Below are 27,274 nucleotides of genomic sequence, written 5' to 3'. Positions count from 1 at the left end.
TTTAGTGTTTCAAGCATTGTACATACATTTCCTCAGTGATCTTTACTATCAGGTCATCTACACACCACCAGAAAGGTAAACCAATCTAATAGAGCAAGCAAAGAGGTATATCTTCATCCACCTGGCAAATTCTTATCAAAGGAGATATTTGAACTACTCAGTTCCCTTTGATTGGGGTGAGTGGCAGGTAAACAAGCACTACAACAATGCCTGCATCTGCCATGGCCACGATGAAAAGGCAAAACTGAATGAAGGCACAAAACTCCAAGGCCTGTATTAAAATGCTAACGTAGTTCTATGTAAATACCCCCTTAAGCCAGCAATAACCTTTTCAGCTTTCAAAATCCAGTGCAACACAGAGAGAGGCCTCTGCTGTCACAATAGTTTGGAAGCAGCAAATATAAAGCCCGTGAATAAGCCCCAATCCGTTCAGACTGCTACTCAAGCAGAATGCAGAGGGCTTGTTTACATGCTCAGCAACGGCGAGATGACAACCCCTTCAAGCTCATTCATTTCAAGAAAGAGTCAAAGATAAAAAATAAACGTTGGCACAACATAAGAATCAAGGAAATATGGGCCTTGACCCACATTGCCACTTCTTTTGGAGAAAACAAGTCATCTCACCCAGGGACTGCTGAAAGCAGTTTGCCATTCTCACCAAACACATGATGCCCCAGACTCTTTCTCTCATATCCAGCAAAGTACCTGAGGAAGAATTCACAGGTGATCCTGGAATTACCTGCACCAACAACAAATTGAACTGAATAAGCCACAGCTGACCACCCTGATTTCCAGTGCAGCTGGAAGCCACTCATTTCTGTTGGCTGTCCAAAGAGGCCAAGTTAGTGCCAGAGGCAAAGAAGGCCTAAAGAATGGGAAGGAGTCCTAGTTGGGTCCCGTGCATGCACACACACCTGACTTGCAGGGGACACAAGAGTAACCAGTAGTGCCATCAGTTAAAACAGTCTTCAGTAGCAAAACTTGGAAGCACGCCTGAGAACCAGATTCTACCCTTGAGGTCTGAGTTAGGAAAGCTTTTTCAAACTAAGAGCTGCATAAGGAACAGAATGCGGCAGCTAGACTGGTGACTGGGAGCGGCTGCCGAGACCACATAACACCAGTCTTGAAAGACCTACACTGGTTCCCAGTACGTTTCCGAGCACAATTTAAGGTGTTGGTGCTGACCTTTAAAGCCCTAAACGGCCTCGGCCCAGTATACCTGAAGGAGCGTCTCCACCCCCATTGTTCTATTGTTCTGCCCGGACATTGAGGTCCAGCGCCGAGGGCCTTCTGGTGGTTCCCTCCCTGCGAGAAGCCAAGTTCAAGGGAACCAGGCAGAGGGCCTTCTCGGTAGTGGTGCCCGCCCTGTGGAACGCCCTCCCACCAGGTGTCAAAGAGAAAAACTACCAGACTTTCAGAAGACATCTGAAGGCAGCCCTGTTCAGGGAAGCTTTTAATGTTTGATGTATTACTGTATTTTAATACAGTGGTACCTCGGGTTAAGTACTTAATTCGTTCTGGAGTTCCTTTCTTAACCTGAAACTGTTCTTAACCTGAAGCACCACTTTAGCTAATGGGGCCTCCCGCTGCCGCCGTCGTGCAATTTCTGTTCTCATCCTGAAGCAAAGTTCTTAACCCGAGGTACTATTTCTGGGTTAGCAGAGTCTGCAACCTAAAGCGCATGTAACCTGAAGCGTATGTCACCCGAGGTACCACTGTATTTTGCTGGAAGCTGCCCAGAGTGGGCGGGGTATAAATAATATACTATTATTATTATTATTATTATTATTATTATTATTATTGGGGCAGAGGAAAAGTGAGCAATGCAATGGATTATGTGGCTACAGTATAGGTTATTCCAGCCATGCAAGAGTCATATGCATGTGTGTTTACATAAACACACCAAGACAAGCAAGAAGCTTTTTATCACAGTTCAAAGGCATTCCAAGCACAGCAAAGGATGCAGTCCTGGGTCAGTGAGGGGTGTGGCTTGAGGAGAGCCCCCCACAGAGGGCCAGTTGGAAGAGCCTGGAGGGCCATCATCAGCCCCCAAGCCAGAGGTGCCTTATGCAATCAAAGGACATCTCTCAGCAGTCTGCAACAGTGAATTAATAGGGCCACTCATCACTGGGACTGTTAACTACTGCATAGCAAGTCACTAAAATTCAGCCCCAACTAGTCTTCGGAACGGAGAGGCCTTTCCCAGCTGCCTGAGAGGTCTGAAGTAGAGTCTTGAATCATCAATAGATTTTTTCCCTCTGCACACGCAAAGAGCAGCTCTCAAAGCTGGCCTGTTCTGCTCAAGCGAAAACTAAGCGCTAGATCAGAGCCTGGCAAAGGGGAGGCGGTCGCCTTCTGTCTACCACCACTTTTGCGCCACACCTGAAAACCTGCTGGGTGCAGCATTAGACCATTGCGCAACCAGCTTCATTTAGAAGTGTAGTTTTGATTATCTTCATAATATCAATTAGTGCAGCACACTCTTTGCTTTCTTAAATGTTTTTCCACCAATATCTTTCCTTAAGCGTGCACCTCAAGTTCTGTAAATTGTGAACCTAGCAAAGACATGAATTTATAATAATATTCTACTTATTTTCATATTATTTATTATAGTTTATCCTACCTTTCCAAAGATACAGGTTCTCCTGTTTTACTGTCCACAAGTCACAACCACCCTACAGAGGCAAGCTGGGCTGAGTGACTGGCATCCTCAGGGCTGAGAAGGGATTTGAACCCACATCTCCCTGGTTCTAGAGATTAGCCCAATACTCTAACCCAGGCTTTGTTAATCTGCTGCCCTCCAGAATGTCATGCTGGCTAGGACAGATGAGAGAATATAATCCTAAAGATTTGGAGGGCACCCATTTGGGGAAGGCTGCTAGAACTACTTCACTGCTTCTTTAAGAACATCTGCCGGGGGCTTCCTGTGGAGGGAGTACTTGGCCATGAGCACTGTCATTTAAGGATTTGTTCTCAATTTGTTAATCGCCTTCTACACAAGCATCCCAAGGCTACCGTGTTATGCATTTTTCATGTGAACACTTGATCTACTGGAAAGATGGTCGACGCATGTTTTAGACAAATATATATATATCGTTCTTCATTACCTTGAGTAACACTGGATATTAAGTTTCAGAAACAAAACAAGCCATCCCACTACAGGTGATATTGGGACTATGCAGAAAAGTTGCAAAGCCCATTCAAACACGTAACAGCAACCAGAGAGCGATCAAGACCAACATCCTTTTTGTTAAGTTGTGGGTGAACATATCAGACGACACAGCGATTCTTCAAACAGCTCTTGTTTATTCACAGGCCAGAACAGAACTGAACTGAAGGGTTCAGCCAGCCTGCTTATATAGAGCTCCACTAGAACGCAACAGTAACCATTTTTTGTAACTATCCAATCCCTGAACGTCACTTTCGACCCCTTATTTGCATATGTGGACCTGAGTGAAAACTATCTACAGTATCCCCCTGCTGGCCCAGGGTGAGAACTTCAGTACATAACACTTTTCTACACAGCGAACCACCAAGATCCCTTTAGAAACCCCACAACCAAAGAATGAGAGCAACAGCCTCCAAAAACTGGGACTCAAGAGGCAAGCCGCCCATGACCTTGAGGATACACAGAGCCTATCACAGCTAGGAGCCTTTTCTCTGTCCTGAATCTCCTGCCATTCAGCTCCATTGGATAGCCCCACTGGGTGCCAGTAAAATAAGGGCTTTCTCCTCACTATCCATAATTTTGTACCATCTCTATCATGACGTTCCCACTTAGTAGCATTTTTCTCAGCTGTATAGCCCCTTTCTTGCAGGAAAGGCTCTCCACCTCCTCAAGAATTTTAGCTGCCCTCTTCTGCACAGTTTCCGGCTCTACAATATTACCGGTATTTTTGAAGCACAGGAACCAGAAGTGCATACAGTACCATGCAATACATACATATTTTATTTGTATGCCGCCTTTGCATAGTTAAAATCATGCTCAATGTAGTTTACAACATGAAAAAAATAATTACAAACATAATAGTGGTTATCAACAACAAATAAAACATCAAAATGTACACAACTAAATTGAAATAATTTCCACATAAATAACATCTAAAATAAAGATACATAATAAAGATTTAAATAACAGCAACAACCCCGCCCCCAACAACCCCCGCTAAACTATACCCAAAGAGTCTGTTCAGCTTTTGCAGCTGGAGTCAGTCAGGGCCCCGCCCTCCTAGACCAGGTCAGAAAAGGCCTACAAGGCAAGGAGCAGGTCTTCCAGGACTCACAGCCAAAATGGCTGTACCGTAGTTTTATATAATTGCATTATGGTACTGGCAATTTTCCTAATGATCCATACAATGGAATTCTTTTGAGCTATTCCAAACTGTCTGACATTTCATTGACATACCCAGAATTATCTTATGATAAACTGCTAGCACACTTGCAAAACTGAACAGGGTTAAGTGTGGTTTCAAACTGGATGGGGGACGACGTGCTGAGATTCCTGCATTGCAGGGGTAGGACTAAATGACCCTTGGGGTCCCTTCCAACTCTACAATTCTAGGATTCTATGTCTTTACTGTTTAGGCACTGCGAGTTCTGACCCATCCTTGTATATCATAGAATCATAGAATCATAGAGTTGGAATAGACCACAAGGGCCATCGAGTCCAACCCCCTGCCAAGCAGGAATATGAGGAGTTAAGATCCTTTGCTCCAAATTGCATCACTTTCCGCTCACTCACACTGAACTGCCATTGTGCAACCAACCCTGGTGCCCTAGCAGAAGCCAACACAAGAACTCCTGCGGCTTCCTGCCCTTGCCAGCACCCCAGTCCACTCTGGATTGTTACAAGAGCTGCCAGAACAGGAGGAGAGATTGTTCTCTCTAACAAGCAGAAATGTTTGTGCTGACAAAACCATCTCCTTAGCGCTGCATTGAATTCCACCTTTTGCTGTCCATTCACCTCCTACCTTGGAAAAGTCCTTTTGGAGCTCTCCACAAATACGGGTTTTCGCCATTCTGGATAATTTAATTTGGCGTCATCAGCAAGTTTGGCCATGTCACTGCTCACCCATAACTCTGGACCACTTATGAACAAGTTAAAACACACACACACACACCAGTCCAAATACATATCCTTGGGAGAACCCAACTCCACCTTCTCTCCATTGTGAGAACTGTTTGCTTATTCTAACTATCTGCTTTCAGTTTTTGGCCAGTTACCTTCACCTCTCTTTAGCCCAGACCTTCTCTTCTCTCCCCAGTAGCTATGTTTGCTCAGTTGTCTTGGTAAGGAGTACCTTACCAAAACCTTTTGAACATCCAAGTCACATCTCTCCACCTGCTTACTAAAATAACTCAAAAATGCTAGTGAGAGGGGACTTACTTTTGCAGAAGGCTGTTGGCTCCTCAGCAAAACCTTGTTGTTCTACATGCTTGGTAATTCTACCTTTAAGAATGCTTTCCACCAGTTTTCCAAGAACAGATGTTAGGCCAGGCATAGGCAAACTCGACCCTCCAGCTGTTTTGGGAGGACAACTCCTATCATCCCTAGCTAACAGGACCAGTGGTCTGCGATGATGGGAACTGCAGTTCCAAAACATCTGGAGGGCCGAGTTTGTCTATGCCTGTGTTAGGCTAACCTACCTGTAACTTCCCAGATCCCACCTGGATCACTTTTAAAAACTGGCACTGAGTTGGCTACCTTCAGTCCTCAGATCAGCAGCATAGGCAGACGAAATTGCCTACACAATTTGGAGCTTCCAGGGGAATGATGTGTTAAAACTTATCATTTTTATCCCAATGTTCATCTATACTGATTTAAAACTGTTTTGGGATATTTAATAGGGAGTGATTCATAAATGGAATGATGGCCACATGACCCGGAAGCTGTCCTTTTAAAGCACCTTGAATTGTAGAACCCTAATCTACTGAAGCTGTACTTCACCAATGGTGTGCCAGGACAAATAAAGGTAAAGGAAAAGGGACCCCTGACCATTAGGTCCAGTCATGACCGAATCTGGGGTTGCGGCACTCATCTCGCTTTACTGGCCGAAGGAGCCGGCGTACAGCTTCCGGGTCATGTGGCCAGCATGACTAAGCCGCTTCTGGCGAACCAGAGCAGCACATGGAAACGCCGTTTACCCTCCTGCTGGAGTGGTACCTATTTATCTACTTGCACTTTGACGCGCTTTCGAACTGCTAGGTTGGCAGGAGCAGGGACCGAGCAACGGGAGCTCACCCCGTCGTGGGGATTTGAACTGCCGACCTGATCAGCAAGTCCTAGGCTCTGTGGTTTAACCCATAGCACCACCCACGTACCAATCCACACAAAGGCTGTCCCATGTCCCTCAGAATGATTTGCTGTGTTGGCCTTGCCTGGCCCTGACAAGTGACTAATTCTGCCAGGAATCAGTCTTGGGTGTCATTGTATTTGGATGCAGACTCAGCAGAATCGCCTGTCTCCAGAGGAAGCGCACTATTACACAAGTCAACTCTCTGGGCTTAGCTTTTCCCATTGGGAGGCACACGCAAAACAATGAATCATAACACAAAACACTCACTCACATATAAATAAAAGTAGTTCCCTGGAGGCCAGACCTTAGCTTTCACACTTCAAAACACAGACACTTGGGAGGTGCAAGAGCAAAGCATGCTTCAACTTTTTCAATTCAAGAGAAACTGCACTGCTCACTTACACCACAAAGAATTCATAACCCACCTACTTTCAGCAGCCAGAAGCATCATAGCCAGACACTGGAGAGACCTGTCAGGAGTAAGCATGGACCAATGGTACAAAATAATATGGGAAACAGCCTTACTAGAAAAATTAACCAATAAACTAAAACTGACACGGTGACAAATAGAAGAACACACCTTACGGCTCCCCTTTATCACATACACGGCCCAACAAGACAACAACAAAAATCCTTTGTCTAAAATGTATAAACTGCTGCTTGAATGGCATTTGAAGGACGAGGAGGTTAAGCCGGTTATGATTCACTGGGCCAAAGATTTTGGGTATAATATACAGCTGAGTGATTGGGTAAAATTATGGAAAGAAGGTTTAAAATTTACTGCATGCAATGCCCTAAAAGAAAATGTGATGAAAATGATGTATAGATGGTATATTACACCTGTCAAGTTAGCAAAAATGTATAAAGTCAGTAACAAATGTTGGAAATGTAAAGAAAAAGAAGGAACATTTTATCACATGTGGTGGGGATGTAAAAAGGTGAAATGCTTCTGGGAGATGATATATAATGAGATGAAAAAAATGTTGAAATATACATTCATAAAGAAACCAGAAGCATTTTTACTGGGCATTGTGGGAAGTGATATAAATAGAAAGGAATGTAAGCTTTTTATATGCAATAACAGCAGCAAGAATATTACTGGCCCAAAAATGGAAGCAAGAAGAATTATCGACGATTGAAGAATGGAGAATGAAGTTAATGGACTATGCAGAACTAGATAAACTAACAGGAAGGATTCAAAACCGGAGGGACCATAAATTCACGGAAGACTGGAGTAAATTTATGGATTACTTGAAAAGTATTTGTGAAGATCAGACAACGTTTGTAGGTTTGCAATAAATTTTGTGAGTATTATTGGAAGTATTGCAAAAATGGAGAATGGAAAGGATGATTTGTTAAGAGATGTAAAGGCAATATAAAGTTAAGAAATGCATAAGAAGTGGTTAAAACGGTGGATCATCAGAGGTGCTGATGGAAGTCTAAAAAGAGTATATAAGTGATAAGTTTTGTGGTACATTTTATAATTTATATGTTAAAATCTCTCTCTCTCTCTCTCTCTCTCTCTCTATATATATATATGAAGACAACAACAAAAATCCACCAACAGCATACAAATCAATATGGCTAACCTGATCCAAAACACCCACCCACCCCACTCACACATGAAAACAAAGACCAGCACAGCCAACCACAAATGAACAACCACACCCTAGGCCAACCCCAACCTCTCTCACCACCAAAGGAACACAAGCGAACAGCAAAGAACCTGCACAAGCAACGCTGACACCAAACCCTACATATAGTAAGTCAAATAGAAAAATCGCCACCCCACCCCACCCCCACTCATCTCCCCCCCCCTTCCACCTCTTTCCCCCTATTCTTCCTAATGTCTCAACAAATGAAACTGATTTGTAAAAATGTTACATGGGGGGGGGGGATACGAGAGAGAGACATTGCAAACACTTTTGTAAATCAAGAAAATCTTTAATAAAAAAAAGAGAGAGAAACTGCGCTGTGGAATACAATAACAACAACAACAATAAAACAGGCAACTTCACTGTGCATACAGTATAACAAAGTTTCTCCATTATAGCAATGATAAATAGCATTTAAATTACAAGGAGAAACACATGGAATGTGTCAGAGTGCGCAAAAGCATGACTCGGCCTAGAGAATCAGTCAAGAGAAAGCCTAGATTCACACATGTGCCTGAAAAAGTTTGCTGCTCCTCGTTATCTGAACCATTTCCTTTCTACACACCCCTAAACCTCCTTGATAAGCAAACATGAGAAGACCATTAGATCGCATGCTCCCCTCTTCCTGGTGGGTGGGCTACTTTATCCTCTGCGGTTAAGACTAATAAGGATTTATCCATCTTTCAGTTTAGGGTCCTCTCTGGGAAACGGCATTTTCAGAGAGGAATATAAAGTTAGAGAAAATTCTGCAGTTGTACATAGATGTTGAAAATTCTACATATAGCCCAGGTGCAAAAGTATGATGTATATCTATTTGGGGGGGCGGGGTGGGAACAGAGAGAGGCACTATTCTAGAACAGAGAGTCAGGGGAAACCTGAGACTATGACCAGTGATGAGGGTGGGTGGGTTCTGAAATATTTTGATTTAAGCATTTTCCACTGCAGGAAATCAATAGAGATATTATTTTCGCATGTGCCATTTCTATTTAGAAAGCAAAACTAGTAATCAAAACTTTTGAATGAGTCAGTCATGTTCATTTTCTACACTTTAAAATATGGTAAGTTTTTTCCTATATCTGGAAATAGTTGAGCTGAAGCATGTTTTAAGAATAAGGGGGGGGGGGAATCAGTAGAGTGCACTTAAGTGTACTTTAAATGTTATATTCAAAATCAAAGGTTATTTTAAAATTATTTTTACTGGAATACTCAATAGTACATACTTCCCCTACGTTAGATATTAAGAAATGGGAACACTGAAAGCTGTTAACCTACAAATTTTAGAGATGTCTGAAAATCTGGGTACATACGTTATTTGCTTCCTAGGGAAAGTCACCCTGGGGGGAAAAAAAACATTACAAATTTAGATCGGGTTGGTATTGTGGCTGCTCCAGTTGCCTAATTTCACTTGCAATTCATTCAGTCATTATGTAATTAATTTTATTAAAGGGTGCATTTCTAAAACTGGAAAAATCTCCATGGAAAAAAATAGTAACAGTAAAAAAAAATGGGGAGGGGATCATAACCATCACAACCTATGAAACCCAGAGTTTTTGTTTTTAAGGGCATTAAGAGCAACTGAGAAAGTCCTTACCGCTCCTAACTCAGTACAGTGGTACCTCTGGTTGCGAACGGGATCTGTTCCGGAGGCGCGTTCGCAACATGAAAGGAATGCAACCTGCAGCAGTGCGTCTCCACACACGAGGGTTGCGATTCGCCGCTTCTGCGCATGCGCGTGACATCATTTTGCGTGTCTGCGCATGCAGCGAAACCCGGAAGTAACCCTTTCCGGTACTTCCGGGTCGTCGCAGGACGTAACCTGAAAGAACGTAACATGAAGCGGACGTAACATGAGGTATGACTGTAGTCCGTTCTTAAACCGAGGCGTGCTTTCCCTAATGAGGCCTCCCGCCGCTGGTGCCCTTCCACCGTTCAGCTTCTGTTCTTAGACCGAGGTAAAGTTCGCAAACCAGGACACTTCTTTCGATTTTGCAGAGTTCTTAAACCGAATAGTTCGTAAACAGGGCTGTTCTTAAACCAAGGTACCACTGTAGTTACTTAAGAGGACTGAGACTCAACTACCCTGGGTTATTTATTTATTAAGAATAAACCAGTCAACAGACTGCTGGCCCACAAATCTTTTTCTAGCCTGTCTGTCTGAACATCCCCAATATGCTGGTCATGTGTGAACCAGAAACATAACTTGTGGAAAAACTCCTTCCTGGTTACCTGTAGCAAAGTAAGAATTAGTTAAAAGCAACAAGAAAAATGGTTGCCGACAGGCCTGAAATATCTTGCCAGACACATCGGAGTCTGGTTGACTGCTTGTTCTCCCATTCCCAGAAAGAGTCCCTTGGCAGTGAACTTTATCTCTTTTGATTACAAACACACACACACACACACACACAGAGAGAGAGAGAGAGAGAGAGAGAGAGAGAGAGAGAGAGAGAATGAATGATTGCATCTTATGTGCATTTAACTTGCGTGATTTCAACCATGTGTGGTTGAAGGCAGGCTTGCTGAAATTGTGCAACTTAAATCCAAGCAAGCCAGAGAGCTTGTAAGTTCTTTTTGCACTGAGTCCATTTGGGGTTATCCAGTGCAAAAAGAGTTGTTATGCTCTCTGATTTGCTTGTGGGGGCAAGGCCCATTCAGCTTTCCAGCTCTGGGATGCTTTCGCAAGATCACATGGGGAGATCCAGGTTCCCGTGTGATCTCGTATGAGCAACCCTAGCTTTCTGGAGCCAGCGCACTGAGAGGCATTATCCAGTGCAAAAAGAGCTTTTACCTCTCTGCCCTGCTTGCTGGGAAAGGTCCGTCTGGCACATGAGCTCTGGGAGTACTGTGGATTCTCTCTGTACCCCCACCCACTAGCCTACAACAGCTCCAAGGGTTTGGGTATATATGATTTTCATGTATAACCCAGAACCCTTGGAACATAAGATGTGACCATATTATCATGCATTCTTAGCTTCATCCTCTAAACTAAAGTTGGGGAGCCTCTGCTCTGTGGGTTGAATGTGACCCTCCCCAGATGTTGTTGGACTACAACTCCCATCACCCCTAGCTAGCAAGGCCAGAGCTCAGGGATGATGGGAGTTGTAGTCCAACAACATCTGGGGACCCACAGGTTGAGAACCGCTGCTCTAGCAACTGCCAGGCTGTGGTGCTCTTCCCAGACCACACCCCCTGACAACTTTGGCTGTCAGTGGCTCCTCAAGGTCTCAGATGGAAGGTCATTCGCAGCCCTGTTACACAAGATCTTTAAGCTGAATTTTCCATGGAGCAAACCTGAAATCTACATGCAAAGCAAGTGCTCCACCTCTATTTATGGAGCCTAGTTCCTCATAGGGAGTGGGCCTAGAAGAGTTGCTTTAATATGCAACCCTATCCAGCTGTAAATATCAGCAAGAAAGCCAAGATTTGTTCACTCATGAATATGCACTGCTTGATTTCTCTTCATGCGATGACGGACAGTTCAAATGGGCTTCAGTGCAACGTATATGAAGGGAAGTGAGCGGGTAGCGCTGTGGTCTAAACCACTGAGCCCCTTGGGCTTGCCAATCAGAAGGTCAGCGGTTTGAGTCCATGGGACGGGGTGAGCTACAGTTGCTCTGTCCCAGCTCCTGCCAACCTAGCAGTTTGAAAGCATACCAGCACGAGTAGAGTACTGCTGTGGCGGGAAGGTAAATTGTGTTTCTGTGAGCTCTGGCACTCATCATGGTGTCCCATTGAGCCAGAAGCAGTTTAGTCATGCTGGCCATATAACCTGGAAATCTGTCTGTGGATAAATGCTGGCTCCCTTGTCCTGAAGCGAGATGAGCGCCGCATGGTCCGCACCCCACAGTCAAGTTTGACTGGACTAAACTGTCCAGGGGTCCTTTACCTTTACCTTATATGAAAGGACGTTGGGAAAAAGAAAGGCTCTTTCTGTGGTGTTTCATCTGCAGTGGCTCATTCACACACACACACACACACACACACACAGCTGTATAGTGTATACTGTAGCCATGATGAGGGACAGGTTCACACACACATTTGAATGTTGCATCCAGCAACTTGCACATGTGAAAGAGGTTACAGATAAATTAATGCAAAGAGAACTCTGCAGTCACAACACTTGCTGCTAGTCAGCAAGCCTACAGAAATCAAGTCCCAGTGAGCCAGTTTTTATTACAGTCACATGACCTGTACAGGTTAAAATGCAGCACTAAATTAACAAGGAATAAAAGACATCCAGTTTGTCCAGTTTAACTAATGCAGCCAGTCAGCTGAACTCTTAGGTGCACAGCAGTTGTTGAAAGTTAGTCATGCGCTCAGTAAGATATGGAATCTTGCCAGAAAAAAACAATGCACAACCAATCTTATCCAGGAGCTTGGGATGCAGGTACCAGCAAGGATCTCATGCAATGTACTGCTAAACAAACTAAACACCACAGCTTAACATGATGTGTAAACATGGCAAAGTCCCAAATCAGAAATGCAAGTCACACAATACATATAAAGTCTTAGGGACTCCACACCTTACATGGGCACAATGAATATTGAAATGGAATTCTCCAAAATCTCCCTGCCCTAGATTAACACCATTGATAGAACACTGAATTTTGCAACCACAAACACTCTACGAGGTTGTGTTATGTTAAGAAACCAAGCCACAGACATGCATGTGAGTTGTTGTTTAGTCATTTAGTCGTGTCCGACTCTTTGTGACCCCCTGGACCAGAGCACGCCAGGCACTCCTGTCTTCCACTGCCTCCCGCAGTTTGGTCAGACTCATGTTTGTAGCTTCGAGAACACTGTCCAGCCATCTCGTCCTCTGTCGTCCCCTTCTCCTTGTGCCCTCCATCTTTCCCAACATCAGGGTCTTTTCCAGGGAGTCTTCTCTTCTCATGAGGTGGCCAAAGTACTGGAGCCTCAGCTTCAGGATCTGTCCTTCCAGTGAACACTCAGGGCTGATTTCCTTCAGAATGGATACGTTTGATCTACTTGCAGTCCATGGGACTCTCAAGAGTCTCCTCCAGCACCAGAATTCAAAAGCATCAATTCTTCGGCGATCAGCCTTCTTTATGGTCCAGCTCTCACTTCCATACATCACTACTGGGAAAACCATAGCTTTAACTATACGGACCTTTGTTGGCAAGGTGATGTCTCTGCTTTTTAAGATGGTGTCTAGGTTTGCCATCGCCTTTCTCCCAAGGAGCAGGTGTCTTTTAATTTCGTGACTGCTGTCGCCATCTGCAGTGATCAGGGAGCCCAAGAAAGTAAAATCTCTCACTTGCCTCCATTTCTTCCCCTTCTATTTGCCAGGAGGTGATGGGACCAGTGGCCATGATCTTCGTTTTTTTGATGTTGAGCTTCAGACCATATTTTGCGCTCTCCTCTTTAACCCTCATTAAAAGGTTCTTTAATTCCTCCTCACTTTCTGCCATCAAGGTTGTATCATCTGCATATCTGAGGTTGTTGATAGTTCTTCTGGCGATCTTAATTCCAGTTTGGGATTCATCCAGTCCAGCCTTTCGCATGATGAATTCTGCATATAAGTTAAATAAGCAGGGAGACAATATACAGCCTTGCCGTACTCCTTTCCCAATTTTGAACCAGTCAGTTGTTCCATATCCAGTTCTAACTGTAGCTTCTTGTCCCACATAGAGATTTCTCAGGAGACAGATGAGGTGATCAGGCACTCCCATTTCTTTAAGAACTTGCCATAGTTTGCTGTGGTCGACACACTCAAAGGCTTTTGCATAGATGCATGCGAGACAACTGATGGGACATGCATGTGGGAACCCACACAGGTAATCCAGCCTTAAGTTTCACGAGAAGCAGAAGGCATGGGAAGGGTAAGTACAGTGTACAGTTCTGGATACCTCACCTCAAAAAATATTATAGCGCTGGAAAGGGTACAGCAAATGGCAACCAAAATGATCAAGGGGTTGGGCAACTCCCCTATGATGAAAGGTTACAGCACTTGGGGCTTTTTAGTTTAGAAATGATACAGGTGTGTAATATTATTTGTGGTCAGGAGAAAGTGGATAGAGAAAGGTTTTTCTCCCTTTCTCATAATACTCAGGACCATCCAATGAAATTGAATGTTGGAAGATTCAGGACAGAGAAAAGAAAGTCCCTCTTTGTGCAGCACACAGTTAAACCATGGAACTCACTGCCACAGGAGACAGTGATGGCCACCAGCTTTGATGGCTGCAAAAGAAGATTAGACAAATTCATGGAGGAGAGAGCTATTGATGGGTACTAGCTGCAAGGACTATCTTCTACTTCCACTGTCAGAGGAAGCATGTCTCCAAATACCGGTTCCTGGAAACCTCATGTGGAGAGCGCACTATTGCACTCAGGTTCTGTGAGAACAGGACAATGGACTAGATGGACCTTTGGACTGACCCAGCAGTGAGACTCCCCTTATGTCAGACCTAGTTCTCACAAACTGAAGAGCAGGTAACCCAGCACCTCAAGACTTCAGACAGCGTGCTGGTAAAGGTAAAGGTAAAGGGACCCCTGACCATTAGGTCCAGTCGTGACCGACTCTGGGGTTACGGCACTCATCTTGCTTTATTGGCCAAGGGAGCCGGCGTACAGCTTCCGGGTCATGTGGCCAGCATGACCAAGCCGCTTCTGGCAAAACAGAGCAGCGCACAGAAACGCCATTTACCTTCCTGCCGGAGCGGTACCTATTTATCTACTTGCACTTTGATGTGCTTTCGAACTGCTAGGTTGGCAGGAGCTGGGACCGAGCAACGGGAGCTCACCCCGTCGTGGGGATTCGAACCGCTGACCTTCTGATCGGCAAGTCCTAGGCTCTGTGGTTTAACCCACAGCGCCACCCGCGTCCCAGCATGCTGGTACTTGCATGATAATGAAATGTTCCTCCATTAAATAAGAACATCAGAAGAGCCTGATGGATCAGGCCAAAGGCCCATCTAGTCCAGTATTCTGTTCTCATAATGGCCAACCTGTGGGAACCCAGCAAGAAGGACCCAGGCACAACAGCACTCTCTCTTCCTGTGGCTTCCAGCAACTGGTATTTAGAAGCACTGCTGCCTCTACTGTGGAGGTAGAGCATAGCTTTCATAGCCTTTGATAGCCCTCGCCTCCTGCATAAATTTATCCAATCCTCTTTTAAATTCATGTAGGTTGGTGGCCACCACTGACGTCTGTGGAAGCTAGTTCCATAATTTAACTACAGAGTGTATGAAGGACTTCCTTTTGTGTGTCCTGAATCTTCCAACATTCAGCTTCAAATTCTTGTGTTTTGAGAGAGGAAGGAAAACTTTCATCTACGCTCTCGATGCCATGAATAATTTTATAAATGTTTATTATGTTGCCTCTTACTCGCCTTTTCCGTAGGCTAAAAAGTCTTGAATGCTGCAACCTTTCTTCATAGAGTCGCTCCACCCCCTTGGTCATTAAGGTTGCCCTTTTCTGAACCTTTTCCAACACTGCAATATCCTTTTTGAGGTGAGAACTGTACATGGTACAGTATTCCAAATGCACTTGCAGCATAGATTTGTATAATGGCAATAAAATTATTACTGATAGGAAGCCTGCATGTCAGTAAAAAGGCTAACCTGAAACCTCCCTCCCCGTCACCTTGATTCCCAAGAAGCAGCACTCTGCATGGGATGACACCAACACCTTCAGCCTGGAGGCAAAGAGACAAAAGCTCCAGCTCCCTAACCATTGGCTAGAATTAGGCCCAGGGCCTGCCTCTCTGCCACCCAACTCAAGTATGGCCTTAATTTCACTACTGTTTGAAGAGGAAAAACAAGGCAATAATGAACACATAATGAGCTCTCAGCAGTAGTTTGTTCCCAAGCAGGCACTTTATCCTGTTTAGCCAACACAGTTCTGGTACACAACACACACAAAGCAAGGACATCACAGCAAGAGAGCAAAACTCTCACAGGAGCATGTGTGACTGACCATTTTCTCTGCCTTTCCCATAAGGTAGATGGGGTGGGGAACCCTCAGGCCAAACAGGCAAACTAAGTACATGCTTAAGGCACCAGCAAAGCAAGGGCATGCACACAATTAGGTTTTTTTCAATGACATTTGGTATTTCAAGAAAAACATCAAAGTAGTCACAGTAGGAGAAATCAGAGCTTGTTAGACTTCCTTACCCTCCACTCCACACTCTTCCTCCATTTTTATGTTCCTTTTTATGTTCATTTTATGTTCTTGGGTTATTACTTAATCCCCGCCTAAACCAGGGGACGTCCTACAAACGTATGTCAAAATAATGTGAGGCAATCAGATTCGGTGATTTATTTATTTTAAAGTTTAGTATTGTTTTTGTTTCAAATTACAGAATGGAAGTACCATAATCTTTTCAGTGCTTAGGGGCCTCTAAAGTTCTTATTCTGGCCCTGCCCCTCTCCAAGGCATATACCCCTCCCCCTTCCTGCTCCCACACCTTGCAGGCAAAGGGCGTTCTCTGTAGTGGCACTTTCCCTATGGAATGCCCTCCCCAGATGTCAAACAGATAAACAACTATTTGACTTTCAGAAGACATCTGAAAGCAGTTCAGGGAAGTTTTTAATGGTTGACATTTTATTGTGTTTTTAATATTTTGTTGGGAGCCACCTAGAATGCCTGGGGCATATATCGGTGGCTTATTGCATGCATACATACATACATACATACATACATACATACAAACATACCCCTGTTCCATTGCTCTCCTCCAGTGCTTTTCCTTGCCTCGAAGTGTGTCCTTGAACTGCAATAATATATTTTGCTTGCCTGCATGGAGTTGGATTTTTGCATGGCTGGAATGTAATCTACCACACAATCCTAAGAGTTAGCTCTGTAGCTCCACCAACTTTTGCCTCTGGAGGTCCCACTCACCACTGGCATGTGTCCCCACCCAAAGGTTGCTCATGAGCCAATGCAGCCATTGGACCATAAAAGGCTCCTCACCTCTGTCCATGAGAGCATCCTATTGCTGAATCCGGTTTCTTCAGAACACAAAAGCCATTCAACATTGGGAGACACCTACCCACAGATTTATCAGAAAACCTTAACCTTGAAGGCCTGCTAAAGTCAGATGCAGCCTCCCCTGATCTGCTGCCTTCCAGATGTGTTGGACTACAACTTTCATCCCAGCCAACATAGCTAATGCTGGCTATGGCTGATGGGAGTTGTAGTCCCAGCCTATCAGGAAGGCTGCTCTAGAGCAATCCTTTGTGCAAGAGTATTTCACATGAGATAGTTTATATAAGCCAGGTTTGGGGAGCCTCTGGCCCTCCAGATACTGCTGAATCACAATTCCCATAATTCCTCATCGTTGGGCCCTGCTGGCTGTAGTGGATGGAGTCCACCAACATCTGGAGGGCCACAAGTTCCCCAACACTGGAAGTCAGGTTAAGCTTTTAACTGGGTCAAGCTGGCTGTAATGCAGTAGAGTAGAGGTCAAGTTGTAAAGTCCCTGTTTCAAATCTCATCTCCCACCACATCCTCATGCGGTGGCCTCAGTAAGGCACTACCTTCCTGGTCTCAGCCTTCTATCTACAATTGAAGATGGACATAGAAATCTAACAAATAGAACTGGCCTGCCTTAAGAAGCTGCTCCGAGGATTACGTAAAATGATGGGCATGGGACGGGCATATTTCAACATTTGAAATACATCAAACAATGCTAATTGCCATTGTCTGTAATAAAACATGTGAACTTAGAATTTTAATCATTTCCCCCCATTTTATAACATGCATTGATCCAAGAAGCCCATTACAAGTAAGAGGCCAAAATGCAGGATCGTGTTTCCTCCTCCAGGCTCACACAGAACATTCAGAGCTGATCATGGAAGGGTTCATTTTTTAATCCTACTTTTCGTCCAAAGAGCTCAAGATGGTATACACAGATATCCTCTCCACCTTTATTTATCACAGCAACCCTTTCAATGTAGGTTAGACCAAGGGTTCACCTGGAGAATCTCATGGTCAAATGGGAGCCCCTGGGCATTCCTGGTCCCAAATCCAACATTCTAACCGATACACCAATTGAGCCCACATGGACCATACTTTGTGTGTTGAGTTTCTCCATCAAAAGAGGTCAGCAGAGGATTATATACATATATTTGCCTAATGATTAGACACCATGCATTAAAAGCTACATTTAAACACATACTTTTTACAGTCACCCCTCCTACCTTTCACACAGCATCTACTTTATGGGTGGCCTCATAGAAGAGGGTGCACATTTTCTGAGAAATGCTTTTGGTGTCCAAACCTGGGGTGAGTGAATAAAAACTTTCAGGTGATTCTGCCCTCTCCACTGAAGCTTAGTTAATTCTGCAGGCTCAGACCAGTTTAAGACACATCCCCGAAAACCATGGCTACCAAGCCACCCTTTAGAGCCACCTAAAGCTGTCTTTGTGCTATTCATGTATGTTCTTCACCCCTAATCCCCATTATTCTGGGACCATTTCAGGAGCCCCTAAGCATGCCTTGAAAACACACGAACTACTATCTATCCATGCACATGCACCCAACCTTGCTCTTTCCAAATCAAATATGCACCAGAAATCTCAGTCACAACATTTATCTTCCTCTTAAAGCACCACCCTGAGAACAGGAGAGCTCCAGGGACGAAGGCACAAACGACGCCATGGAGAGGAAGAGGAGCAGCTCAACAAATTTTGGAGGAGAGAATCCTCCCAGTACAAGGTACAGATCATTTCCTGCTCCTGTCAACATCACATGGAGGATCTGCCGGCAAGTTATTTAATCATCTTCAAATGAGGTCCTCTGTTTCCTGCGGAACACTTACGTAGTAAGCATGAGGAAGGCAGAGCATATATGTAGCTTAGTCCTGAGAGCACCTCATAGCCAGGGCCTTGTCAGAAGCCAGTAGAGGCAGGTACACAGTAGACAATTCAGTCAAAATAGTGCCTCGCCATTTTTTATTGGCTTTGTTATTTTTGGAGAGAGAGAGAGAGATGACGAGGGCTGGCTTTTTGCCCACTCCCTATCTCTACTCAGAAAAATGCCTGCGGCAATTCACCATAACCAGCAGCCTTTGGCTTGCTCTAGGTGAGCATCAGCCTTGGATTCAACACACTCAAGCATCTTTTTCCAAAAAAAACAAACGCTTCGTGAAAAACACTGTTCTTTGTAAATGCAGCCACACTGTCCCTTCGGGAAAGCCAGCTCAATAAAATTTACCTTGGCACAGGGATACAGAAAAACAACAACCACCCTCTCAAATACATCTAACCAGTTCTGCTAACAGGGGTCTTTCTTTCTTAGTAACTCAGGTCTTATGCAATGTATTACAAATTCTAAACTGTACATTTCCCCCTCTTTTTAAAGAGATGCTGTCCAATTACTGACTCCATGCAAGGCCTAAATAATACTACAATTGTGAAGGTCAAAGCTAAAGTTCCATATATAATTTGGCTTTTTCCTACGCTGGGGAGTGGTGGGGGAAGACAAAGATTCCCTGAGGTATCTCAACATTCTAGCTAGACTGCACCAAATCAAGTTGAAGTAAAAAGCCAAGGGCTTTCTGCACTGCAAACTTTATGGGTGAGCTTTATGGACCCCTGTAGGAATCTCCTTTAGTCCTTAAAATGTCACCCAGATTTCTGTGGGCCACAACCCCCAAGGTAAGCATGCATCTTACATGTGTGCTTTGAGCTTGCTACACAAAGGCACCATGAATAAATGACAAATTTATCCCTATGCATCCAGTTATCCCTTTACTTAATAGCACTCAAACGAGGGGGGGGAGGGGAGAGCATAAAAGGAAACAATTCGGCCCCTTAATATATGCACCAATGCAGCCTGCCATATTACATAATATTGTTGCCAATGGGGGGGGGAGGAGTTTTCCAACTTATATACGGTTAACCCTGTTAGCTGGTTCTATTTATTTGCATTTGTAGAAACTGGAGTTCCAAACCACTTTTTTATTGTTAATTAAAACACAGGACAGTAGGCACCAATGCTACCATTTATTAATTTGCCTTGACACAACATTCTAGTCTTTTTAATAAGGCCCCCATGTAAAGCGGCACGTTTTCTTGAAAGAAGTCAGAATGGAAATTTTCTGTGTGAACATTCAAAGAAGGGTTAAGAATCTGCTTCCATTCATTTGTGGAGATGTTAAGAGAGGAGGAGGGGGTAGGGGAAGGAGAGGCAAAGCTCCCATCAGCTGCATCTTACCTTCCGCCAGAACTTCATCCACAGTCACCTGACACCTCCCAATGTTGAACACCCGGCCTATGTATCCACTCCCAGGCCCAGTGCTACTGCCACTCCCTCCGAGCGTCCCAGAACCGGCCCCAGAGCCACCCTGCTCTCGCCGGGAGTCAAAAAACTTCTTCATGGCTCCAAGAGTGCGCAGCCTAAACACTTTTAGCTTAGCAAGTCCAGTATGACACACAAACACCCCAAATATATATATACTTGTGTGTTTGTGTGTCTATTCTATATATGTGTGTGTGCGTGTGTGTATGTACACAGCTCTTGACGTCTTGAAGCAAGACAAAAATTAATCCCTTTGCGGCAAAATATCTTCTTTTTCCTTAGAGGTCATATGCTTTGTTCCCTCTCGCCCAGTCCAGGAAGGCAGAGCTTGGGTGTTATTCAGACCTGTTGGGAGGAAGAGACAGAATTAGAGGCTTTTGCCATTTGCTCCAACTGTCTAATAATATTAAAAACAGCATCACCACCCTCTCTGGAGAGAAATATATTCCTCAGGCGGGGCGGGGGGGGGAAGGAATCCCTTACTCGCACCCCCCCCGAAAGAGCATCCCTTCTTTCTACTCTTGAGGTGCTGGCAAAGAAAATAGGGGGGTCCCTTTGCCCCGGGGAAAAGGTACGCGTCGTGATGATGAGGGCCCCTTCTCTCCCCCGCCAAGAGTGGTGGGGAGGGGAGAGCCTACTTTTGGGACCCACCGCCCCAGCAAGGCAGGAGAGGGGGTGCGCAGCTGCTGCCCCTGCCGCTAGCGGGGGGGGGGAGAGAGAGAGAGAGAGAGAGAGAGACCCGGCCTGGCCACACTGTTACCATGTCCGCTTCCGCTGCGGGCGCCGCTCCGGCCCTGCAGCATCGCTACAAAGTGGCAGCCGGAGGAGCGCCGCCGGCCGGGCAGAGCAGGAGGGGGAGCCGCTGCGGAGGAGGAGGAGGAGGAGGTGGAAGAGCGTCAAGGGAGGCTGGGGCCGGCCGGGGGGAGACCATGCCGAGCCTTCCTCCGCTCGCGGCCCCCGCCGACCAGGAAATGAACTGCCACAGGAAGTCCCAGTTCCAGAAAAGCTTGGGGGGGGGGGGAGAGAAAGGGAGGGAGTCGGCGGGCGAGAGGAAGGAGGGCGGAAGAGGGAGGAGGAATCCTCAACGCGCCGCCCCTCCCTTTTAACCCCTTCCCGGCCAGGGAAGCCAGGCAAGCACGCAGCCCTCCCCCTCTGTCCTCCAACAGAAGCGACGGATCCGTGAAATAATTCCACCAACAAAACTAGAGGGGGTTTTATTTTTTGTTAAGGGGACTTCACATTTACTTCCTCCCTTCCTCCTCCTCTCCCCCCCCCCGTTAAATTGCAACAGACGTTCTGGCCGCGTTGCCTTCTGGGAAGGGTAGTTTCTCCTCCCTGCCTGCGGGATCTCTGGCAACCTCGTCGAGTCGCAGGACTACAAGTCCCAGATGACGCCTGGCGGAGGGTTGTTGGGTGGGAGCTTGGGAGTAATGGATTTACTGTATTAATTTATCGCTCTCTGTCACACTCACACAGAGGAGTGCATGAAGTACATGTTTTTTAAAAAATTCCTTCCTTCCTGCTCCCTTCCTAGAAATTCTAATTGTTATTGATACAAAATACTTTTTACTTATGGCCACCAATCTAAGCGATGCATATGCAAATGAAATCATATGCTGTAATAAGTGTAAAAAATTTACTATATACACTTTGACACAGCTTTGTTAATATATTCAGAACCGTTTATCTGTTTATTGTTTTTTATTTTATATAATTGTTGCATGTTACAAAACACACACTGTTACAAAACACACACACACACACACACAAACAAACAAACAAACAAACTGTACATCCTTCGTACAGCACCTGGTACATCAACAGTTTTTAGATAGTAATTCGTTCAGGCAGGGGTCAGTTTACCCCAAACATGATTGTTTGGGATTAGCAAATTGCCCAAAATTCATTATCGATCAGGACTGTGAATGGATTTGATTAATAGTAGTAGTAAAATTAAAAATGGTTTAGCATATCAGATCCATGTCCGAAGAAGAACATTGTTGGTGTTGACGAAGTTATATTGATATTAAACCAATTCTAGGAGAAATATAACCATTATATTAGATGCCCATCTGAGCAAGACTCTTGTATGCCTTTAAAATCATTTCCTATTTGAACCCCAAACACCTCAGTCTCTCACTATTTAACACAGCCACTGAATGCTGTGACAAAACATCTGGAGGGCACCCTAGGGATCACTTCCAATGCTGGGATCCTCAACTCTTAACATTTCTATAAGTGGGACTATCAGTGTGGATTAGCCAGAGACTGATGAGTCAGTTTGTGGGATTTTAACAACATTGTTGTCTACATTTGAGAACATCTCCAGTATTATAGACAATACTGAGGTAGGTGAACCAGTGGTCTAACTCTGTATATGGCAGCTTCCCATGTTCCTATCTGCTGGAGTTAAGTTGTACGTGCAACCTTATTCTGTAGTGGACTTTGGGCTTTCAAATTTCAGTGGCAACCTGTGCAATGCACTGCCTCCCCCCACCCCACCTCACCTCTCACCTTCCATTCTAATTCAATGTTGCGGCGCACTCTCAACTCAGTGCGGGAGAACCGGTTGCACTTCTCCACCTTTGACCTCATTCCAAATAAACCACATCCCAGGCTAAGTGCTACGCCCCTTGAAACCTCACTGCTTGGAGAACTGGGGTGCCCTTAACAATAGCATGGTGAACAGCTGTTCACATTATCTTATCCTTTAAAAGAAGATGTAAAGAAGTGCCACAGAGGAGCTGTGGGGTGGCAGCCCCCTTCTTTGACAGCAGCGGGATGCACCACCCACTCTCTAGCTGACCCAGCAAGCTGCCATTGCTGTTGCAGGAGACAAGCAAGATACATCCACACAAAAGCACTCTAGATATATAAGAAGGTGTGAGAGTCCGGAAGGAATGAGAGAGAGAGAGAGAGAGAGAGAGAGAGAGAGAGAGATAAAATGGGAGAAAGCATACAAGAAAGAAGATTCCACCTAAACATTAGGAAGAACTTCCTGACAGTAAGAGCTGTTCGACATTGGAATTTGCTGCCAAGGAGTGTGGTGGAGTCTCCTTCTTTGGAGGTCTTTAAGCAGAGGCTTGACAACCATATGTCAGGAGTGCTCTGATGGTGTTTCCTGCTTGGCAGGGGGTTGGATTTGATGGCCCTTGTGGTCTCTTCCAACTCTATGATTCTGTGATTCATTGCCAGGGGTTGGACTAGATAACCCTTTGGGTCCCTTCCAACTCTACAGTCTATTGCTCCTGACAGGCAAGGAGGAGAGAATTCACTAGTGTGCAATTGTCATTACTCTGGAATACAGTGATACCTCTGGTTATGGATTTAATTCGTTTCAGGATGCTGTGCACACCCCGAAAAATCTGTAACTAGAGGCGCCGCTTCTGCACACGCACACAGCGCGATAGAGCACTTCTGCATGCACACATGGCAAGATAGAGCGCTTCTGCGCATGCATGAGCGGCGAATACACTTCTGGGTTTGCCGGGTGTGCATCGGCCGTAACCCGAAGATTCCGTAACCTGGAGGTTATGCAACACTGTACTACTGCACCTTGTTTCCAGCAGCTGGATCATATTGGTGCCACCTCCAAATGCTACTCTGCTGGTGTAACCACAACACAGGATTGTGCCTTAAATGGAGACATTGAGCTTGTATCCAGCTAAGTCCAAACTCAGAGCAGACCCATTGAAATTAATGAATTTTAAATTACGCGTGTCCATTAACTTCAATGGGTCTACTCTGAGTAGCACTAGCATTTACTACAACCCTTAATTTTCCTATTTTTAAAAGAAAATCACCAGCCAATTGATATTCATTCCAGAAATACAGGCTACTATAATATGGAGATTTTCTGAAGTGGAAAAATGGATTTTTCTGGTCAAACAAAACTTTTTCCATATTGAAACAAAAACATTGCACAAATGTTGTTTCCAATGCTTTCATATAAAATAAAGTATGATACTTGAGAGAGAACCAACTGTTCCACATCAAGAACTCTGAGTACATAGCTGATTAGTTAACACCTTATTAGTATGGGCTGTAGGTATACAAACAACTTGTTCCTGGTTTCATATTGAGCAGAATGAGATGGGTTGAAGGACTCTAGAGGCATCATTTCGTATGGCAATTAAGAAGAAGAAAAAAACTCAAACAATTAAGACTCACCTGTAATTAACATTAAACACTGAGTGCTGTGTCCTTTGACTCATATCCAAACTGCAAACATTTATTTATTTACAGTACTGTACATATAGTCCCCTCTTCACTGAATGTTTTAAATTCCAGATCCGAGAACAAAGTAATAAAAATAGAGAAAAATAATACACAAAAATTACAGAATCATATAAACAGAACTAATAAGCAATTAAACAATCCTATCATAAGGTAAACAAGAAAAATTACAATAACATACATTAATATTTCCATTTTAACGAATGTTGAAGAGCATCCTCAGCTATTCAGCCACAGCAGCAGTCAGGAGTCAAGCACATCACAAGGCATTTTTCTTACCTGCCCTGTCACAAGACAGCAGCAGCAAGCGGCACAGGGTGTGCAAGAGGAAGCTGGGGGGGCAAGATACTTTGCATTTAACATGCAAGCTTCAGAGGGTCAAATCCCATGCTAGGAGAGGCAAAGCCCACCCAGCCATAGCTGAACCAATTGGAATGAGTGCTGTATTGACCAGCGGCCTGGCTCCTACAGGGCATCTCCAGGTAAGAGGTGATCATGGACAACTGTTGCTTGTCAGAGGGAGGGGGGCGATTGGTCTGGCTCTCTATAAGGAAGCCTTTTCTACCCTCAGATGTCTTTTGAAGAAGGATTGGGGAGTGGTTCTCATGATGAATTATTAATTGATTAAAAAACGAATTGAGGCAGGAGAGCCAGTGCAGTGTAATGGTTAGAGCATTGGACTATGACTTGGAAGACCAGGGTTCAAATCCCCACTCAGCTACATGAAGCTCACTGAGTGACTTTGGGCCAGTCACTGCCTGTCAGTCTAACCTACCTCACAGGGTTGTTTTGAGGATCATTTACTGTACACCACATTGAGTTCCTTGGAAAAAAGGTGGTATTTAAATGTTATAAATAAAAAATAAATCAATGGGTAAGGTTTTTCTATATGCCCACATGCTCTGGCAAACTATATATATTGTCCAATAGGCCACTTGGTGTCTTATGTAGCACATTGGACCAAGAGGCCTGGCTTATTGCTTCTCCTGGTTGTCATCCCCCCACCTGAGTGTCTCATACACTTTGACATCGTCATCCATCCTACCTGAGCACCTGGAGAGGTCTGCCCCCCCCCCACAGTCCATGTAACCTGCATGAGCAACAGATGAGGGCCCATCATGTTTCCAAACCCATCAAGCTCCCCACCCACCTGTCAGAATCTCACCCTGAAGGCAGATGGAGACAGAGCAGTGAGGTCCCTGCCTAGTAAGAAATATATAACACACACGTGGCAAGAGTGAAGTCTTTATTGGAGGGCATGTGGGAAAAACACGTTCTTTCCTTATAAGACTTTAAAACAGGATTATACAAATTGATGGGCAGTAAAAGTATCTGTGGGACGCGGGTGGCGCTGTGGGTTAAACCACAGAGCCTAGGACTTGCCAATCAGAAGGTTGCGGTTCGAATCCCCGCAACGGGGTGAGCTCCCGTTGCTCGGTCCCTGCTCCTGCCAACCTAGCAGTTCAAAAGCGAGTCAAAGTGCAAGTAGATAAATAGGTACCGCTCCGGCGGGAAGGTAAACGGCGTTTCCGTGCGCTGCTCTGGTTCGCCAGAAGCGGCTTAGTCATGCTGGCCACATGACCCGGAAGCTGTACGCTGGCTCCCTCGGCCAATAAAGCGAGATGAGCGCCGCAACCCCATAGTTGGCCACGACTGGACCTAATGGTCAGGGGCCCCTTTACCTTTAAGAGTATCTGTATTCTCTGTCTCCACAGCTGGAGGCAGCAATTTCTGAATACCAGTTGCTGGAGACCATAGGAGGGGAGAGGGTTCTTGTGCTCGGGTTCTGCTTGTGGGTTCCCAAAAGCATCTGGTTGGCCACTGTGACAACAGGATGCTGGACTAGATAGCACCTGTTCCCCACATCCCTTGCCTACTTGGGCAGCGGTGCTCTGGCACCCCCTGTTGGTAGAGCGGAGGTTTCTAACTGACTTATATACTGATGGTGGTGTGCTATGATTGGGTGGTGAACTATTAAACACTATCAAATATTGAAATTGTCTTTCATGGATGCGAAGTGAAAATAAATACTTGAGTACTCAGAGGATGCTTGACATGCAAATTGGAAATACAATTTTGGGGAAGCAAACTTGTTTTATCTTCAGATAAATTTGGGTGGAGAAAAACATCTAGCTCACCTCCTAGCTCATAAAACTCCATGAGCCTTAGCAAGCCTAAGGAATGAGGCTTCTGAGCCTATCCTAGCAGCAGGCTGCATTTTGTTTGGGAGGCCCCCATTTTGAGAATCAGGGCACCAGCAGCTTCATACAATACCCGCTTTTACTCCCTTATTGACCAAACTTTCCAGACAGTTCAGCGTTTTGTAACTGGAAATCTGCCAGACTTGGAGAAATCTCAAAAATGCCAAGATTATCCAGAACTGCTGGTCAGCCCACCTGTGGAGCAATAGTGACCTCTTGTGAGCAGCAGGATGAAAACCAGTGTCCTGCATTTCCTCCTTAAATCTGTATCCTTGCAATACAGTACTGCTCTCTCTCCCACCCGCAATTCTTAACCTGCTTTGGCTTCTTAAGGTGGAAGGAATGGTTGTGAGTCACACCCTAGTAAAGAAAAAATAGCAGAGCAACTCATATTCTGCTTCATTCCACCATCACCAATCCATCGTTGTCTCCTACACTTTGCTTTACTTATAAGATTAAATGTACAATTTATCGTAATTTGGAAGGTCAGATGAAAATTACAAAAGAGAATGCTTTTTTTTTTTAAAAAAAAGGCAGCTACTGACCTGAACCCCTTTCTTCTGGGGTTTTTCCAATATTCCACCCTTTCCACTGTACCCCTTCTGCCAAGAAACATTGGCTGTAG

General features: G+C 44.8%; 1 protein-coding gene across 8 annotated transcripts in view; it reads right to left on the bottom strand.

The window, feature by feature from the left end:
- The window catches only part of AAK1 (AP2 associated kinase 1), a 98,794-nt gene extending 77,585 nt beyond the window's left edge, over window positions 1-21,209 (bottom strand). For 4 of the 8 annotated variants that reach the window (XM_083629264.1, XM_083629267.1, XM_083629266.1 and 1 more), the window contains exons 1-2: window positions 20,973-21,209; window positions 20,129-20,557 (exon numbers count right to left, since the gene is read on the bottom strand). In XM_083629264.1, coding sequence (XP_083485390.1) covers window positions 20,129-20,291 — 163 coding nt within the window. In that variant the 5' untranslated portion in view covers window positions 20,292-20,557; window positions 20,973-21,209. The remainder of the gene's footprint in view (window positions 1-20,128; window positions 20,558-20,972) is intronic. The other 4 variants (XM_083629269.1, XM_083629268.1, XM_083629270.1 and 1 more) reach the window with 3 other exon arrangements.
- Window positions 21,210-27,274: the final 6,065 nt, after the last annotated feature.

This window comes from Podarcis filfolensis (assembly GCF_964270895.1).
Source record: "Podarcis filfolensis genome assembly, chromosome: 8".
In the NCBI taxonomy this organism is placed as follows: Eukaryota; Metazoa; Chordata; class Lepidosauria; order Squamata; family Lacertidae; genus Podarcis; species Podarcis filfolensis.
This window is presented reverse-complemented; position numbering and strand designations above follow the sequence as displayed.